General features: G+C 55.5%; 2 protein-coding genes across 11 annotated transcripts in view; one reads left to right on the forward strand and one right to left on the reverse strand.

The window, feature by feature from the left end:
• Positions 1-986, forward strand: part of LOC105494616 (penta-EF-hand domain containing 1) — a 15,000-nt gene extending 14,014 nt beyond the window's left edge. For 7 of the 8 annotated variants that reach the window (XM_011763186.2, XM_071097085.1, XM_024796840.2 and 4 more), the window contains one exon: positions 7-986. In XM_011763186.2, the coding sequence (XP_011761488.1) occupies positions 7-236 (230 nt within the window). In that variant the 3' untranslated portion in view covers positions 237-986. The remainder of the gene's footprint in view (positions 1-6) is intronic. The other variant, XR_011623720.1, reaches the window with a different exon arrangement.
• On the reverse strand, positions 778-13,136 carry LOC105494613 (hypocretin receptor 1). 3 transcript variants are annotated; one of them, XM_071097045.1, is made up of 11 exons: positions 12,944-13,136; positions 12,006-12,066; positions 11,433-11,773; positions 11,105-11,283; positions 9,731-9,974; positions 9,225-9,340; positions 7,087-7,313; positions 5,736-5,857; positions 2,981-4,069; positions 2,693-2,876; positions 778-2,552 (listed from the first exon to the last, which is right to left on the reverse strand). In XM_071097045.1, exons 3-9 carry the CDS (start codon positions 11,629-11,631, stop codon positions 3,879-3,881), a joined length of 1,278 nt encoding a protein of 425 aa, XP_070953146.1. In that variant the 5' UTR covers positions 11,632-11,773; positions 12,006-12,066; positions 12,944-13,136; the 3' UTR covers positions 778-2,552; positions 2,693-2,876; positions 2,981-3,878. The 3 variants fall into 3 exon arrangements, with proteins under 3 accessions (XP_070953146.1, XP_011761479.2, XP_070953154.1); XM_011763177.3 differs by having other exon boundaries at positions 778-2,876; XM_071097053.1 differs by lacking the exons at positions 778-2,552; positions 2,693-2,876; positions 2,981-4,069 and adding an exon at positions 4,643-5,611 and having other exon boundaries at positions 12,944-13,080.
• Positions 13,137-15,851: the final 2,715 nt, after the last annotated feature.

Genomic DNA, 15,851 nt, shown 5'->3' on the forward strand with positions numbered 1-15,851 from the left:
CTCCAGCTCTGTCCCAAATGGGCTACAACCTGAGCCCCCAGTTCACCCAGCTTCTGGTCTCCCGCTACTGCCCACGCTCTGCCAATCCTGCCATGCAGCTGGACCGCTTCATCCAGGTGTGCACCCAGCTGCAGGTGCTGACAGAGGCCTTCCGGGAGAAGGACACAGCTGTACAAGGCAACATTCGGCTCAGCTTCGAGGACTTCGTCACCATGACAGCTTCTCGGATGCTATGACCCAACCCATCTGTGGAGAGTGGAGTGCACCAGGGACCTTTCCTGGCTTCTTAGAGTGAGAGAAGTACGTGGACATCTCTTCTTTTCCTGTCCCTTTAGAAGAACATTCTCCCTTGCTTGATGCAACACTGTTCCAAAAGAGGGTTGAGAGTCCTGCATCATAGCCACCAAATAGTGAGGACCGGGGCTAAGGCCACACAGATAGGGGCCTGATGGAGGAGAGGATGGAAGTTGAACGTCCTGATGGCCATGAGCAGTTGAGTGGCACAGCCTGGCACCAGGAGCAGGTTCTTGTAATGGAGTTAGTGTCCAGTCAGCTGAGCTCCACCCTGATGCCAGTGGTGAGTGTTAATTGGCCCATTATCGTTACTACCTGTGTTCCCTCACCAGGCCATCCTGTCACACGAGCCCATTTTCTCCAAGGTGGAATCTGACCAAGCATGAGAGAGATCTGCCCATGGGACCAGTGGCTTGGATTCCGCCACACCCATAAATCCTTGTGTGTTAACTTCTAACTGCCTGGGGCTGGCCCTGCTCAGACAAATCTGCTCCCTGGGCCCCTCTGGCCAGGCTCTGCCTCCGCGGCTGGGACCCCTCACTTGCCTGCCATGCCCTGCTCGGCTTCAGTCTCTAGGGGACAGTGGGCACCTCTCTCTGCCAATACTTTTTTTAATTTGCATTTTTTTTCATTTGGGGCCAAAAGTCCAGTGAAATTGTAAGCTTCAATAAAAGGATGAAACTCTGGGGTTCCATGTTTTCCACCGTGATTTCTCAGCTACAGGTCCATCCACTCCTTCTTTCACTGACTATTTAAGTACATCCTATACACCAGCCATGCGGAAAGCAGCAGCTTGTGGGGACATGGCCTATGTGGGGCTCCTATCCACTGCCAGAGGGAAGTGAATTGTAGGGTAGCCAGCTGGGGGCCCTGCCGGGTTCAGTTCAGTATGGCCTGAAGGTCTATTCAGGAAGCTATTTCATAGCAGTTTTAGGGCAGGCATTCTGGGTTGAAAGCAGCTACCTCAAACTTCATAGCCTGGCCTTTCTATTTTCTCAGGCCCTAGTTTTATCTTCCAGACAAACTCCATTTATTAAGTCATAACTTTCCCCCCATTTTTATTAAGCACAGACATCTGTACTTGCAAGTCAGATCTTTAGATCAGCATAATACCCAGTCTACACCGAGTGTCTGTAATGAGCTGACCACATTTCAATCAAAAGCCAAAGACACCAGACATTCTAGTTTGCCAGGGGGCTTTATTCTGGGTAATGGTGATTATCTTTTGGCTTTTTAAGATAAAGAGCTCTGAGGCCCTGTGCAGGGCTCTCCTCCCTGCAGTGGGTAGTTGGAAGTAACTATGACTGTTTTGCAGGTCAGTGAGGCCCAGCAGTGTGTCGGGCTTAGCCAGGTCAGCTGCATTCTCCTCTGGGCTGCTGTAGTGCTAGAACCCCAGCATTAGATGAAATCCGGTTCCCAGAGGCCAGCCCCTATCCAGAGCTATAATACCCTTCATAGGCCCCATGTGAGTCTGGCCTCTGCTTCGCCAAAGGCAAAGAACCCAGTGCCTTTCCAGGCAGCCCATTTCCTCCATGACTGGCAGAACATCTTCCTGGTGTGGATTCTAAATCCTGCCATCTTGAAGACACCACCATTGGCTGTGGTTTTCTCTGTGGGCCACTCAGGACATACATCACCCTTTCTGCATGCCAACCCTCTACATAGTGGAGCCTGCCCTATATACCACATTTTCCCCAAGTCCTCCCTTCCCTAGGCCAGATAGCCCTGGGCTCTTGAGCAGTCCCTCGCTGAGCATCTCTCCCCTCGGCATCCTGTTCACCTCCCCTGAATTTTCTTCAGTTTATCTGAGTCCCCCAGAGTGGAGGGCTGAGGCCCCCCATGGTGCTGGGTTCAGCCAGCAGAGCGTGGAGTAGAACTGCAGCCATTAGGAGCAGCGCCTGTTGTTTCTTTGTTCCCACTGAATCAAGTGTCTGCTGAAACCCGATGGTGCCAATTGTAGTCTCTCACCTTTGTGCTCAGCTGAGGCTGAGGAGCCCAAGACCTGGATTGATCTTATGAGCATGGTTGGTTGGTTCTGAGCTTGGGGGCCAGCTGTCACACCTCATCCTGCACACTCACCTCCAAGCCTGCCTACGCACTGTGCCAACCGCTTTGGATCCTATGGCCCAGCGGGAGTGTGGAATGGGCAGGAGAACCCATCGTGGCAGCAGCTGGAGCTCTGCGCCGTCCACAGAGAGCTGGGCTGGTAAGTCGTGTGGAGAGGAGGTGGCATACTTAGGCCACACATTCCACCTGCTCTGGGTAAAGCGGGGTGCCTAGGATGAGCAGTGCTTCAACACTCCTGGGCCAGGCCCCTGGCAGCACCAAGGCTCTGCCCACCTTCTTGACGGTTGAGGTCAGAGGGAGCCCACAGCTCCATTAATCAAGTTAAGCAGACCTGGTGGTGTGCATAGCAGAGCTGGCCCCTGCCAGATGTCCTTGTTCCTCTCAGCAGAGTAGCACTTCAGACTGCGCTCCACGTCCTGCTCTGGCAACAAGGCTCAGAGCCTTTGGCAGCCTTAAAATCATCTCGGTGGCAGACGGAGCATGTCTGGCCAAGTCTGTGGCTTTCTCTTTCTATCCTGTGAGTTCATAGAAAATAGACGCAAGCCTTGGTTTCCAAGAAGATGAGGATAACAGTAAATCAGCCCATTAACCCGCTATCTGCCCACCCGGCCCCCCTTACCTTCCCCAGGCCATTGGGCCTGTGAGCAGACAGTTGTGTCGAGGGGCGAGGTTCTGGCGTCACAGGATTGGCACTGCATGAGGAGGCAGCACCACGTGTGCCGAGGCCTGGCTGAGTCCATCTTGGATCCCGTGTGGTGGGGGTGGGAGGTCAGCAGATAAGAGCATTCTAGTGCCTTCTTGTCTTCCCTCCCCCTAGCTTCCCCACCTTCTTCTGCTCCTAACCTCAGCAGCACAGATTTTGTGCAATGACAAGGAAAGGGAACATTCAGTGCCAGGCTTTAATTACAGTTGCTTCGGGCTGCTGGCCTCTGTGCCAAGTGGCCATGGAGAGTGTTTTATCACACCACAAAGCCAACAAGGTCAGGTCTGTGGTGTGTGCCCTTGGCACCTGGTTAGGGTGGGGCTGCGCTCGTGGCCCACTGGAGAAAGGCTGGGCCCAGATTAGTTCACACAGGCATCAGAAGAGCTGGCCAAGCGCAGCCCTGGGCTTCAGGGAGCCACGGAACCAGATGGAAATGCCTGTTGGGACCTTTAGGGCAGACTCTAGGGAAGGCCGGTAATTGGGTAGGAAAGCGGTCTTTAGGAGGATGGCCAAGCTCTGGAAGGATGATGGGGACAGATTATACTGTGGGGTATGGCCAAATGAGAGAAGTACAACAATAATCGTGTCCACAACACTTCACAGTTTACAGGGAGCTTTCCACTTGCTTCAGCATGCTTAATCCTCACATCAACCCTGCTTAGGGGACACAGGCTCAGAGAGGGCAAGTGACTTATCCAGAGTCACACAGGCAGAAACCCAGGACTGAAGCCCCAGCCTTTTACCACATCCAGCTGTCTTTCCATGAGGGGTAGGGGCAGATCCCCCGAGCTGGAGCCTCCAGGGCAGCCCTCGCTCAGGGCAGCACTGTGGTGACGCTGGTGAGCACCACATGCTCAGAGAGTTTGGAGACGGAGCATTGGCTCTGCAAGGACAAGGACTTGTGGCTGGCAGAGGAGCGGGGACTAGGGGCCTTCAGAGAGCCGCAGGGACCCGGGCCAGGCAGGCAGCAGGAGAAGGCAGCCTTAAACTGCTCCCGGAATTTGCCTTGGTTGGGAGACAAAAGACACAGCCATAAGGAGACAGATGCAGCAGGAAGGGGCCTTGAGCCCAGGGACACCCACGCAGCTCCAGCCAAGCTGCCTGTGAGGAGGCGGGGAGGGAGGGAGGGATAGAGCTGGGAGGGAGAGCCCTGAGGCAACCTCAGCACCGCCAGGGAGAGAGGACAGAGGCCCTGGAGCGGGTTCCCAAGGAGAGACGCAGTTGCCATCTGATTCCTTGACTGCGCTCTGGCTCAGAGGCTGGCTCAAAACGTGGTGTCTGGCTCAGGGGCCTCAGGTCACCTCTGCTCTCCTTGGTGTGTACATGGGGGTCACTATCTGTTGCTAGGCTTGTGCCCTCTCTGCCCTTTGATGATGAAAATGACAGTGGCAGCAGCCCTTTTGCATTTGGTAGTCACGCTGTGCCAGGCGCCTCAGCCTCTGTTCCCCAGAGCATCCCAGCACCCTGAAAGACTGGAGTCCTTTATCCTCACTTCACAGATGAGATGCACATAGGTACAGTGGCTTGCCCAAGGCCACCCAGCCAGAAGCTGAACCCAATTCTAATTCCAAAGCCCTTCTCAAGGGGGAGGAGGAAGGAGGGACCGCCACACCACCTTGTTCAGCCCAAGTATACCACGGAAACAGATTTTGTCAGGCTGAAGCCCCTTTGATCATGTGTCATTAGCCTGCCAGCCTCTCTGGTGCCCAGCACAGGGCCAGGCACACAGTAGGTGCTCAGTAAACATAGGCCAAACAAAGGCATATGTATCAGTAAGTCTGTCTGCCCTCCCCTCCCCACAGAGCTCATCTTCTGTTCTCTTTTCTGAGCTGGAAACCCGCAGCCAGCCTTGTTGAGTAATTCTTGAGTCTCAATGAGGGTTATACTATTGACTCCGGATCCCTTCTTTAACCTTTTAATAGTTCCTCAAAGATTATTTCTGTCCAGGCTTGAACAGTCATCTGGACCTGTTCTTTAGAAGTCTAGTCCCAAAGTCAGAGGGCTGGTGAGTCACACTTCTGCTGAGCTCAGCCTCAGGGCCATTACCACCCTGAGACTGGGAGGTAGAGGGAGGGAGTGGGCACTGGGACAGCAGAGAGGAGAGGCCTGGAGTGGGAGTGGGAGCGGCAGGGGAGGAAGACTTCCAGAGGGGACAACCCCTGAGATTCTGGTCGCTCTGCCAGTGTGTCTAGCTGAGCGGGGGAAGCCCTTTCCTGGGCCTGGCCTATCTGCCAGTGACCCTCCTTTAGCCCTGACACCTGGACTGTGCAATCCTTCCTCAGGCAGGGGCTCCAGGGCCCTCCTTCCACAGATCTGACTCCCTCTGGGGAGGGTGGACTCCTCTGCCTGTGCTGATTGGAGGTCTTGCTGTGCCTGCACCCGTGGTGGGAGTGGGGGGTGAACTGACCTAGCCCCTGCCCTTCCACTCACTCACTGGTCTGCAGAATCTGCACAACTGGATCCTGGGTGCCAGCCACCGTGGGGAGTGTGGCCCGTCTCCCACTCAGGACAGGGCTCCTCGGGGTGGGTCCTCCCAGAGCAGGATCACTGTGCCCACAGCAGATACATCCTCACCCACCGTCCTTTATTTGGGCCCTGGCTTGGGGATGGGGAGACTTGTCATGTGGACTGTTGGCCACCCTCAGTGAGTTTGCATCCCCAGCCTGCTCACCACTGAGGAAGCTGTAGATGATGGGGTTGGCAGCACTGTTGGCGTACACCAGCCAGTGGGAGAAGGTGAAGCAGGCGTAGACAGCTTCGCGGTCACTGGCTTGGCGGAACATCCCGAACACCCTAGGCCCAGGGTAGAGGAGCGTCAGAAGTGGAGTAGCTGTGTGCGCGTGTATTGGGGGAGTGCTGCTCACAGAACCTGAGCTGTAAAGGGCAAGAGTTCCTGCTGCCCACTTCCGTCCACATTTCCTGCCTTCTGTACCTGAGGTCTTGGCCAGGCTTTGGGGTTCTCAAGCATGGAGGGTATCAAGCACCGCGATGGGCATCTCTAGCCTCCTGGCCATTGGATCCCCTAGGGCTTCCCATCCACTTTCTCATCCATCCTCACAGCAACATGATGAGTCATAGACATCATCCATTTTTCTATTAGGGAAACTGAGGCTCAGAGAAGTAAAGTGACATGCCGAAGATCACACAACCAGGAGGTGGCCAAGCACAGTCTCAAAGTGAGACTGTCTTCTGTCCGATAGCCTGCATTCTCTCCCCGGCGCCCTGTGACCCTCTTTTGCTGTCCCTCCAGACACATGCATGGTTAGCTCTCTCACTTCCTTCAAGTCTCTGCTCAGAGGTCATTTCCTTGGAAAAGCTTTTTTTTTTTTTTCTTTTGACAGCTCTGTCACCCAGGCTAGAGTGCAGCGGTGCAATCATGGCTCACTGCAGCCTCAACCTCCTGGACTCAGGCTATTCTTCCACCTCGGTCTGTGTAGCTAGAACTACAGGCACATGCCACCATGCCCGGCTAATTTTTTGAATTTTAGTAGAGATGAAGTCTCATTATATTGCTCGGGCTGATCTTGAACTCATGGCCTCAAGCGATCCTCCCTCCTTGGCCTCCCAACATGTTGGAATTACAGACGTGAGCCAATGCACCTGGCCCCCTGCTTTTTTAAACCATTATATCTAAAGCAAAAGCAAAAACCCACCAACCCTTGTCATTGTCACTCTCTGTCCTATTTTATTTTTCTTCCCAGCAGTTGTCATTTCCTGACATTATAATATACATTGATTTTTCTATTTACTTCCCTTCTCTCCCGCTAGAATGCAGCCTTCATGAAGGCAGGGACTTTGTCTGTCTTGTGCACTTGTTCACTGTATTTCCAACCCCCTAAAATGTGATGATTAAGTGAATAAATTTTCACAATAGCCCTAGGAGACAGGCTCAGAGAAGAGAAATGGCCTGCCCAAGGTCACATAGTGGAGAAGGGGTGGAGCCAGGTCTTTCTCCCAAGCAAGGAGAGCTCCTTCCCCAACCTCAAACTTCTCCCCACCCCAACCATACCCCAGGCTCTCACCTCTTAAGGACATTGAGGACACTGATGGGCAGGTAGCAGAGGGCAAAGACCAGCAGCACCACCATCAGCATCTTGGCTGTCTTCCTCCGCGCACGCATCTGCTTCACTTCAGCCAGGAAGGCGCGGGCCCGGGGCTGGGGCTGTCCACTCAGGCCCTGCTCCAGGTCCCCCAGCTGGTCTGAGGGGCGCTTCCAGTTTCGCACCAGTGCTGAGGTGGTGCCGGGAATCTGTCCAGCACACATAAAGACAGCAGCGGTGGGTATAGCACCTTGGGAGGGTGGTTGCCTTTTGTGGGGCCCACTCCAGGCTGGACCCTGGGCAGGGTGGAGATGGGCAAAGGGATACAACCTTTGCGAGAGGAAGGAATCTGATGTTTATGATAAAGACTAACACTCTGGACTTGAGAGTGAATGATAGACTTTCATTTTCTTTTTCTTTTTTTTTTTTTTGAGATGGCATTTCACTCTAGTCACCCAGGCTAGAGTGCAATGGTACGATCTTGGCTCTCTTCAACCTCAGCCTCCCGAGTAGCTGGAGTTACAGGTGTGTGCCACCACACCGGGCTAATTTTTGTATTTTTAGTAGAAACGGGGTTTCACCACATTGGCCAGGCTGGTCTTGAACTCCTGACCTCAGGTGATCCGCCTGCCTCAGCCTCCCAAAGTGCGGGGATTACAAGTGTGAACCACTGTGCCCAGCCTAGACTTTCATTTTCCATTAGCTCTTTGTGAAACCCCCTACAACATGCCTTGTGGAAAGATATTATTGGTCCTTAGGGATAGATGAGGCAACTAAGACTCAAAGAGGTGGGGACCCTTGACAAGGCCCCAGGCCACATCCTCTCAACTGCCCATCCATCCTCCCTAAATCTCCAACACTGTCTTTGAGAGTAGGGGTGGGGGTGAGTTGTGCCTCCTCTGGGTCATACCAGACTGTGAGGAGCTCTGGGCAAGGGGTGGGCAGGTGGGCAGCATGGAATGGCCTGGACCAGTGCCTATAAGCCTGGAGTGGTTCTGGGCTCCTGGAGAAGCCTCTCCTGCCACCGGACACTCGAATCACCCACCACAGAGGGGCATGGGGCTAGAGTTCTGGAAACGTGGGTCTAGAGCCAGCTCAGACATTTGTGAGCTATGTGACCTTGGCCACCTCATTTTCCTTTCTAAGCCTTGCTTTCATGTCTGTCAAATGAGGAGGATCGTGCCTGTGTCCTGCTTGGCTGGGGGTTCTGTGGGGAGCAGGTGATGAGTGTTGGTGGACTGCAGGGCTGGCCAACCAGGAAGGGCCCTGCTGGATTGGGTGCTCCTCCAAGGCAGGACCTGGGTCACAGCCAGTCCGTGTCCCCACCCACTGCCCGGCATAGCCTGGGCGCAAGCCAGTACTTCCTGTGGAATGTAGGTGACGTCCCCAGGTGTGAGAGTCCCTTCCTGAGCCTGGTCATGTTCTGGCCTGCCTTTTCTTACCGCCCAGACACCAGTCCAGGACTCCCACTCACTAGGCCAAGGGCCTCTGAGCACCCCTGCCCCAAAAAAACCGAGGAAACCCACCGAGGGTCAGTCTGTAATGCAGGAAAGAAGACAGGCCCTGGAACCAGAAGGCTCTGCTGCTGTTGAATCTGGCAAGTTGGTTGCCCTTATTTGGCATTTGTGACGTGGGTAACGTTGCTTCTTTTGTTAGAAGTTGTTAAGACACTGGATGCAAAGTGCCTAATTTGGCAAGCAACACGGACTTGCTATTATTATTGTTGCAGTGGTACTAAACTCAGCAGTGGAAGCTCACGGATCTGGGCTTTAGTTCCTGATCTACTCACTAGCTGAGTGGTTTGGGGGAAGTTACGTTGATCTTCTGGGTCTCAGTTTTCTCATATATTTAATGTGGGTAATATATGGTGGCTAAGAGGATGCAAGACTATCTGGGAGTAGATACTTCAATAAACAGCAGCCACTAATATTAGAAGGATGTGTTACTATTCCATTCCAGGGTAGCCACTGGTGCTTTTGGCCTTGAGTTTGACGTGTCTCTGGGCTTCCCCTCTCTTTGGTTGCAGCCAAGATGGCACGTGCTGATGGCAGAGGACTGTCTACTCAGACCAGTAGCACCCCCACCCCCAGCCCACACAGTGACACCAGAGTGGGCCTCACCTGGCGGCCCCAGAGCTTGCGGAATATCTGGAAATAGGCCATGGCCATGAGGCCCAGTGGGGCCAGGTAGGTGACAATGAAGAAGCAACTGTGGTAGATCTTGGGATATAGGTCATCTGCAGGGGTCAAGAGATGCAGAGTCAGGCCCAATCCACGAGCCCCACCCTTCCCTGGTTAGCAATGCCACCCTGTCCTGACTAGGGTCAAAGCAAGGCCTAGGAGCAGCTGGACCCCATACAGCCACCATGACAGACAGAGACCCTGGAGTTGTCCAACTTGGGGTATCCCTCCTGGAAGGATGTCTACACTAGAGCAGATATCTGCATGAGGGGAGGCACCCACCCTGGGAGTATCCCTGGTAGGAGCCACTCTAGGGTGTCCCCTGGGGAAATACCTGCCCTGCGATTTCCCACTTTGGAAGGGACCCTGCTAGATGCTTGTCCTTGGGGTACGTGCTCCCGAAGTGCCCACCTGAGGGGATGCCTGCTTGAGGCTTCCACCATTACCTGCCCAGCGTTCATCACAGACCGAGAAGAGCCGTGTGCGGTTGGCTAGCTCGGGCAGCACACTGCTGCATTCCATGACTGCAGCCTGGGGCACCATGACAGTCAGCGACACAGCCCAGATGCCCAGGATGGAGCCACGGGCCCGCCGGGCTGTGCTCTTGAACAATAGTGGGTGGCAGATGGCATACCAGCGGTCCAGGGCGATGAAGCTGAGAGTCAGCACTGCCACTGACACGGACACGGCCTGCCCCACGGGGACACAATGTCAGTCATTTTGGGGGCCACCCAGAGATGTGAGAGTAGGTGAGTGAGGAGGCTGACGGCAGGTGCAGGGCAGTGCAAATCCTGATTCCACCACTTACTGGCTGTGTAAATGTGGGCAAGTCACTCACCGTCTCTGAGCCTTGTCTACAGAATGGGTTTATACCATCTACCTGGCAGGATTGTTGTGCGAGTAAGTGAAATCATGTGTAAACAATGTCCAGCTTCAGAGCTGGCACATGGTAGGTGGACCCCTCGGGTGAATAATAACTTGTACCTGTGTAACTTACTGTGTGCTGGGCACTGTTCTCTTCATCCTCATGGCAATCCCACAAAGTAAGTGCTCTTGCCCCCCTGTTACAGATGAGGAAACAGGCACAGAATTCCCTCATCCATCTGTCTTTATGCTCAGGGTCACCAGAGTTAACCGGTTGAGTGGGAAGCCTCAAAACTGGGAAATCCAAGAGGCATTTATCTCTGCCATGGAATGCAATCCCTACCCCAGGCTGTTAGGAAAAAACCCTCATTCTGGGAGACGGAGATGAGTCTGGGCCACAGGTGTGTAGGCATTGCCTCTAGGGGTACCCCCTGCCCTCTGGGGTGCAGGAAGTGGATCACAGGATACAAACTGAGAGAAGCCTTCTTCCACCCCACTAACCCCATCTGGACATCCTGGTTTCCGCCACTGGGGTCTTTCCTGGCCAGTGCAGGAGGGAGAGGAGAAGGCTGTTTCCATCAGGCTCCTCACGTCTGCCCCTTTGGGATTGGGGAGCAGGCCCAGGGTGTTGTGTATGTGTCACTGTGGGCTGATGCCTCTTTCCTTGACTGTGTGCCTGTGTACCTGGAGGTGACTCTATGTGTCCACACGTGCCTATGTATACGTTGTGGCTGTGACCAGGAGGGGATCTCTGTGATTGTGTGGGGTTGTGTCTGTGTCCTGGAGTGTCCGATCTGGTGGCTTGCCCTTGCTAGCAGCAGAGGATGACACTTCAGGGGTCACGAGCCACTGACCTGTCTGAAAGGCAAGTCTGAGGGTCACTGAGACCTACGCAAGGCCGTCGTTTTTGTACAGGTGTGACAAGGAGTGGTGAGGGGTGCCTGGGCAGAGCTCACCTGTAGATAGGGGATGACCTTGCAGAGGGCATGGCCGAACAGCCAGGACTCAGTGATGTCCACCAGCAGGCTGACCGGCAGGCAGATGGCAGTTACCAGAACGTCAGCCAGGGACAGGTTGACGATGAAGTAGTTGGTGACTGTCCTCATGTGGTGGTTCCGCCACACGGCCAGGCAGACTGCAGGGTGCAGCGGGGTGAGGTGAAGCTGATGGCAGAGCCACACCCATCCTAGTTCTGCCCAATCAGCGAGCCCCTCCCCACATACACCCCCCACCTTCAATCCCCAGGGAAAGCCAGCAGCACTGAAGGGCAAGCGCTGGACCTACCCAGCGTGTTGCCCACCAGGGCCACGAGGAACACAGCCACATAGGCTGCGATGAGGACCCACTCGTACTGTTTTGGGTACAGATAATCGCGCCACAGGTAGCGGAGAAACTCGTCTTCATAGTCTGGAGGCACAGGGGATGGCTCCCTGCTGCCGGTGGGGACCCGCATCTGGGCCCCTGGGGTGGCTGAGGGCTCCATGAGCTCAGGAGCTGCTGCGGCGGAGGGGCATTCTAGGCTCTGCAGAGGGGGAGGAGGGAACTTGGGCCAGCCCGCAGCCCACTCCCCTCAGGGTGCCTGGAGGCTTGCACCCAGTTCTTTTTGGATCTCAGCCCCAAACTTCCTGAAGGGAGGAAGGAAAGGAGAGAGTGGAGAAAGAGAGAAGGAAGGAAATTAGGGAGTGTGCCAGGTGCTTTGCATATAAGTTCCCTCTTAATTCTCACAGTCATGAAATTGGTGGAAGAAGACAGACCTGAGTTGCATCCCAATTCCACATCAGTTGCCTTGGGTAGCTTACCTGGCCTCTTTCAGCCTCGGCTTCCCCATCTGTCTAATGGGGTGACAGCCCTACTTACCTTACAGGGCCGGGATGAGGAGTAATGAGCTCCGATGCGTGCCAAGTGCTTCACCAAGAACCTGGTACAAGAAGGTAGTTTAGGGGACGTTTCGGGTTACCATTATTAGGGTACCCTGCTTTGCAGATGAGAGGGAAGCTCAGTGAGATTGAGTCTCTTGCTCAAGGTCACAAAGCTCCTAAGCCAGGTCTGTTCGAACCCATCAAACACCATAGATTTGAGAGGATAAGCCATCCTGATTGCAAATATTTCTTGAGCCAGTTCACAAGCTTTAACTTTGGGTTGGGAAAACGGGCCAAAGGAGGTGTTAAGAGACCCAAGCCCCACCCGCCATACCTGCCAGACCCTCAGGTGGGCACGCGCGCACACGCACACATACAACACACACACAATGTGGGTGGTGCGCGGAGGGACTGATGACCCCTGGGGAGCAAGGGGAGCGTCCAGGCCGCTAAGAAGCCCCCTTTGGGTCCCCAGGGCCGCGACGCTCCCCGACGGCCGCCAGGAGGCGCTGTTCCGGCGCGCGGGCCGCTCTCCATTCATAAATCCAGCCAGCCCAGCTCCCCGCCCCTCCCTCCTCCCGCACTCAGCCCCTCCTTCCCCCTGCTGGGCTAAGACGACCCCGGCCGGGTGCCGGAGGGTTGCGGATCCCTGGAGACCCCTGGGGAGGGTGAGGGGACGCCTTCATACCCCACTGAACTCCGGCAGGCCCGCCCCGTCCACGGGACCTTCCTGCACCTCGGGGGCTGCGGGGGACTCCTGGAAGGCACGAGGAGTGAGGGCACTCGGAGCCTGCCTGGAGGAGAGCAGCGCTGGCCGAGGAGCCAGTCTCCCAGCACCCAGGTTACCCCCCCCCGAGACTCTTGGCTCCTCCCATCCCTCGCCGCGGGTCCTTTGGAACCCCCATCCCGGGCCTGGGGGTCCCCCACACCCCGCACCTGTTGGCTCCGGGACCCGGGTGTTCTCGGCTGCTGGTACCCGGACCTGGCATCGGGGACTTCGCCTTCCTACGAGGAAGGCCGAGCCTCTGGGGGCCGGGGCTGCGGGAGGGGGCCGGGGCAGCCCCCTCCCTAGGCTGCGCTGCCTGGGCTCGCGGGGCTGAGCGCGAGCCCCGGCAACTGCGCGGGCTGTGGTTCGGCGCGGGCTCCGCCGGGCTGCGCGCTGCGGGAAGGGAGGGCTGGCGGGAGGGGCAGGGCGGGGTGGGAGCCCCCAGACGGTCTTGGCTCCGTGTCTTCCAGCCCCGAGACCCGCAGGGCGGAGGGAGACGCTCGTTTCTTCTCGTCTCCCACTTCACGCTTCCATCCCACCTCCATTCATGCGTCCATCCGTTCATTCATTCCATCCTCATTCATTCAACATTTATGCCCCTGGCCACCCCGCATTCTGGGCGCACTTAGTGTGTGCCGGCGGGCCTGGCAGCTTCGGAGGGCCACAGTGCAGAGGTGGAGCCCAGCCGCGCCTCTCCTTGCTGCCTGACATAACTGAGGAGGAGGATGGCACAGGTGGGTCACAGGGATGAGACAGAGAGGACGCCTGCACCGCCTCCAGCCCAGCTCCAGATGCTGCTGGAACAGCTAGCTCCCAACGATGCCAGAGAGCCCTTCTCTCCCATCTCCCAATCCCCCAACCTATCTGCCCCCAATTCTTCTTTTTGTTATACCTACTGTTGCCCCCAAAAAACAAGGACACTGATGGGGACAGAAGTGGGGTTTCGTTAATTCCACAAATAACGATTTATTAAGCTGTGTGCCAGGCAATGAGTTATAATAATACAGCTACCATTTGTATAATGCACATGATGCCTGATCTCATTTAATCTTCATATTAGCCTGGTGAGGTGGTCGTTATTGTCCCCATTTTAGAGATGAGGACACTGGACCCACATGGGGCAATGACTTGCCCAAGGTCACACAGCAGAGGCAGAGCGGGGCTTCAAGCCTCTGCCCCTCTCAGGCCTATGAGCCTCTCTCACCAGACAGAGGCTCCCTCACCTGCTGGCTCCCTCCCTCCCTCTGGCTGCTGGGGGAGGCAGGTGTACACCCAGGCAATTAACCTGTGGTGTGAGGAGAGTGTGAGGGCCCTGGGAACTGTGGGGCACGGGAGGACAGACCGACTCAGCCAGGGCATGAGAACAGGCTTCCTGGAGCAGGGGCATCTCCATGGAGACCTGAAGAATAAGAAGGTAGCCCTGCAAGGGGGATCGTGGTATTTGAGGAAGGTATTCAAGGTCAGGAAACAGCAGGTGCAAAGGTTTGAAGGTTGGGGATTCTGGAAATCACAGGTAGGTGAAGGGTGACTGCCTGAGCATCATGCAGTCACCTTGGCCATCCCTTACCTCAGGATAGGACCTTCCTAACACGTCACCCTCTGAAACTCACACTCTTTCCCTCCTGGGAGGTGACTCCTGGGATGTAACCACCATCTTTCCCGTTGCAGCCAAAGCCCTTTTCAAAGGCTCTGGAGATGCACTGTTAGGCATAAGAGGTGTGGGAGAGGAACTGGAGCAGCCTAAGGGAGGGGGCCAGTGACCTTCACCTCTGCAGAACAGGAGGATGGACTGAAGCTAAACTCAAGGCAGAACTTTGTCCTTGGGCAGGTATGGCATCTGCATGGTGGGTGATATCCTGCCTGCCCTAGGTGCTGGCCAAGGTAGGAGAATGAGTGAAGAGACTCAGAAGAGGGGCGGGTGTGTGTGTGTGTGGAGGGGGGGGGTGCGTGCATGTCTGCATATGTATGCATGCGTGTGTGTTTGTGTTTGAGTCTTGAATTCAAGTAAGGGCAGTGGTGTGTGTCTAGGGAATCCAGTGTGTTTGTGTCTGACTGTGCATATGAGCAGGGGATGGGCTCTGGGTTGATGACTGGAGGTCACCCTGGGTGGGATGTGTCTGTCTGGGTCTTGATCTGTCTCTGTGTTTTGGTGTCTGTGAGGAATGTGTATGTGTGAGGAGATGTCTGTTTCTCAGTGTGGATCTGAATGTTCACCTGTGGCTTTGACTAGCACTGGCCCCCCAGTGTGTTTCCCTGTGAGTGAGGGAATGTGAGTGTGGCCATGCCTTTGTGTGCAAGGCTATGTGAGTGTGCGTATGTGGAACTTGGTACATCTGTTCCTACAGCAGTGACTCATCTTATCCCCCACATTCTCCCCCCAACCTGGAGCTGTGACTGTTTGCTATGTAGGGGCTGAAGAGGGGGCTGCAGCACGTGGGGGGGATGGGAGGCAGATCGTGTGGGGACACTCCAATGACAGCTGCGGCAAACAAGGTGCAGCCAGCGGTGTGGAAGGTACAGATTCATGTTTTTCTGTGTGGGCGGTAGGCACCGGCCAAGCCCAGCACAGCCCAGGCTTAGAACCTAGCCCAGAGTGCAGATCTCCATATTTCAGGGCTTCACAGATACCACGGGTTGGAGTGGGCAAGGGGCTCGCCAGGTTCTCCCAAGTCATGATACAGGGTGGTGCGTGTCTATGTAGGGAGGAAATCATAGCTGGGAATTCCCCCCAATATACAATTTCACAGAGTCAGTCCCATCTCCACTTAAGAGGGATCTCAATTGCTAACCTTCCCCCACCCTTTATCCCTTGGTACCCGGAAGATGGCTGCTCCCCAGGTCAAGGGATCCTGAGAGATTCCTGCCATCACAAGCAACAGATCTCCCTGTCTCCCCTAGCAGACCCTGGCCAGGCATTTTCAAGTCGCAGCAGGAGCCAGGGCTGTGGCCTGGAGGCACTAGGCCTCGCAGCCCCTCTGGTCCTGAATCTGGCCTATTTCGCCACAGCCTAAGGGTGGGAGAGACCAGTTATTTGGCCTAGATGGGCATGAGAGAGAGTGGGTGTATGCTCAGAGAAAA

Source organism: Macaca nemestrina, chromosome 1 (genome assembly GCF_043159975.1).
Source record: "Macaca nemestrina isolate mMacNem1 chromosome 1, mMacNem.hap1, whole genome shotgun sequence".
Lineage (NCBI taxonomy): Eukaryota > Metazoa > Chordata > Mammalia > Primates > Cercopithecidae > Macaca > Macaca nemestrina.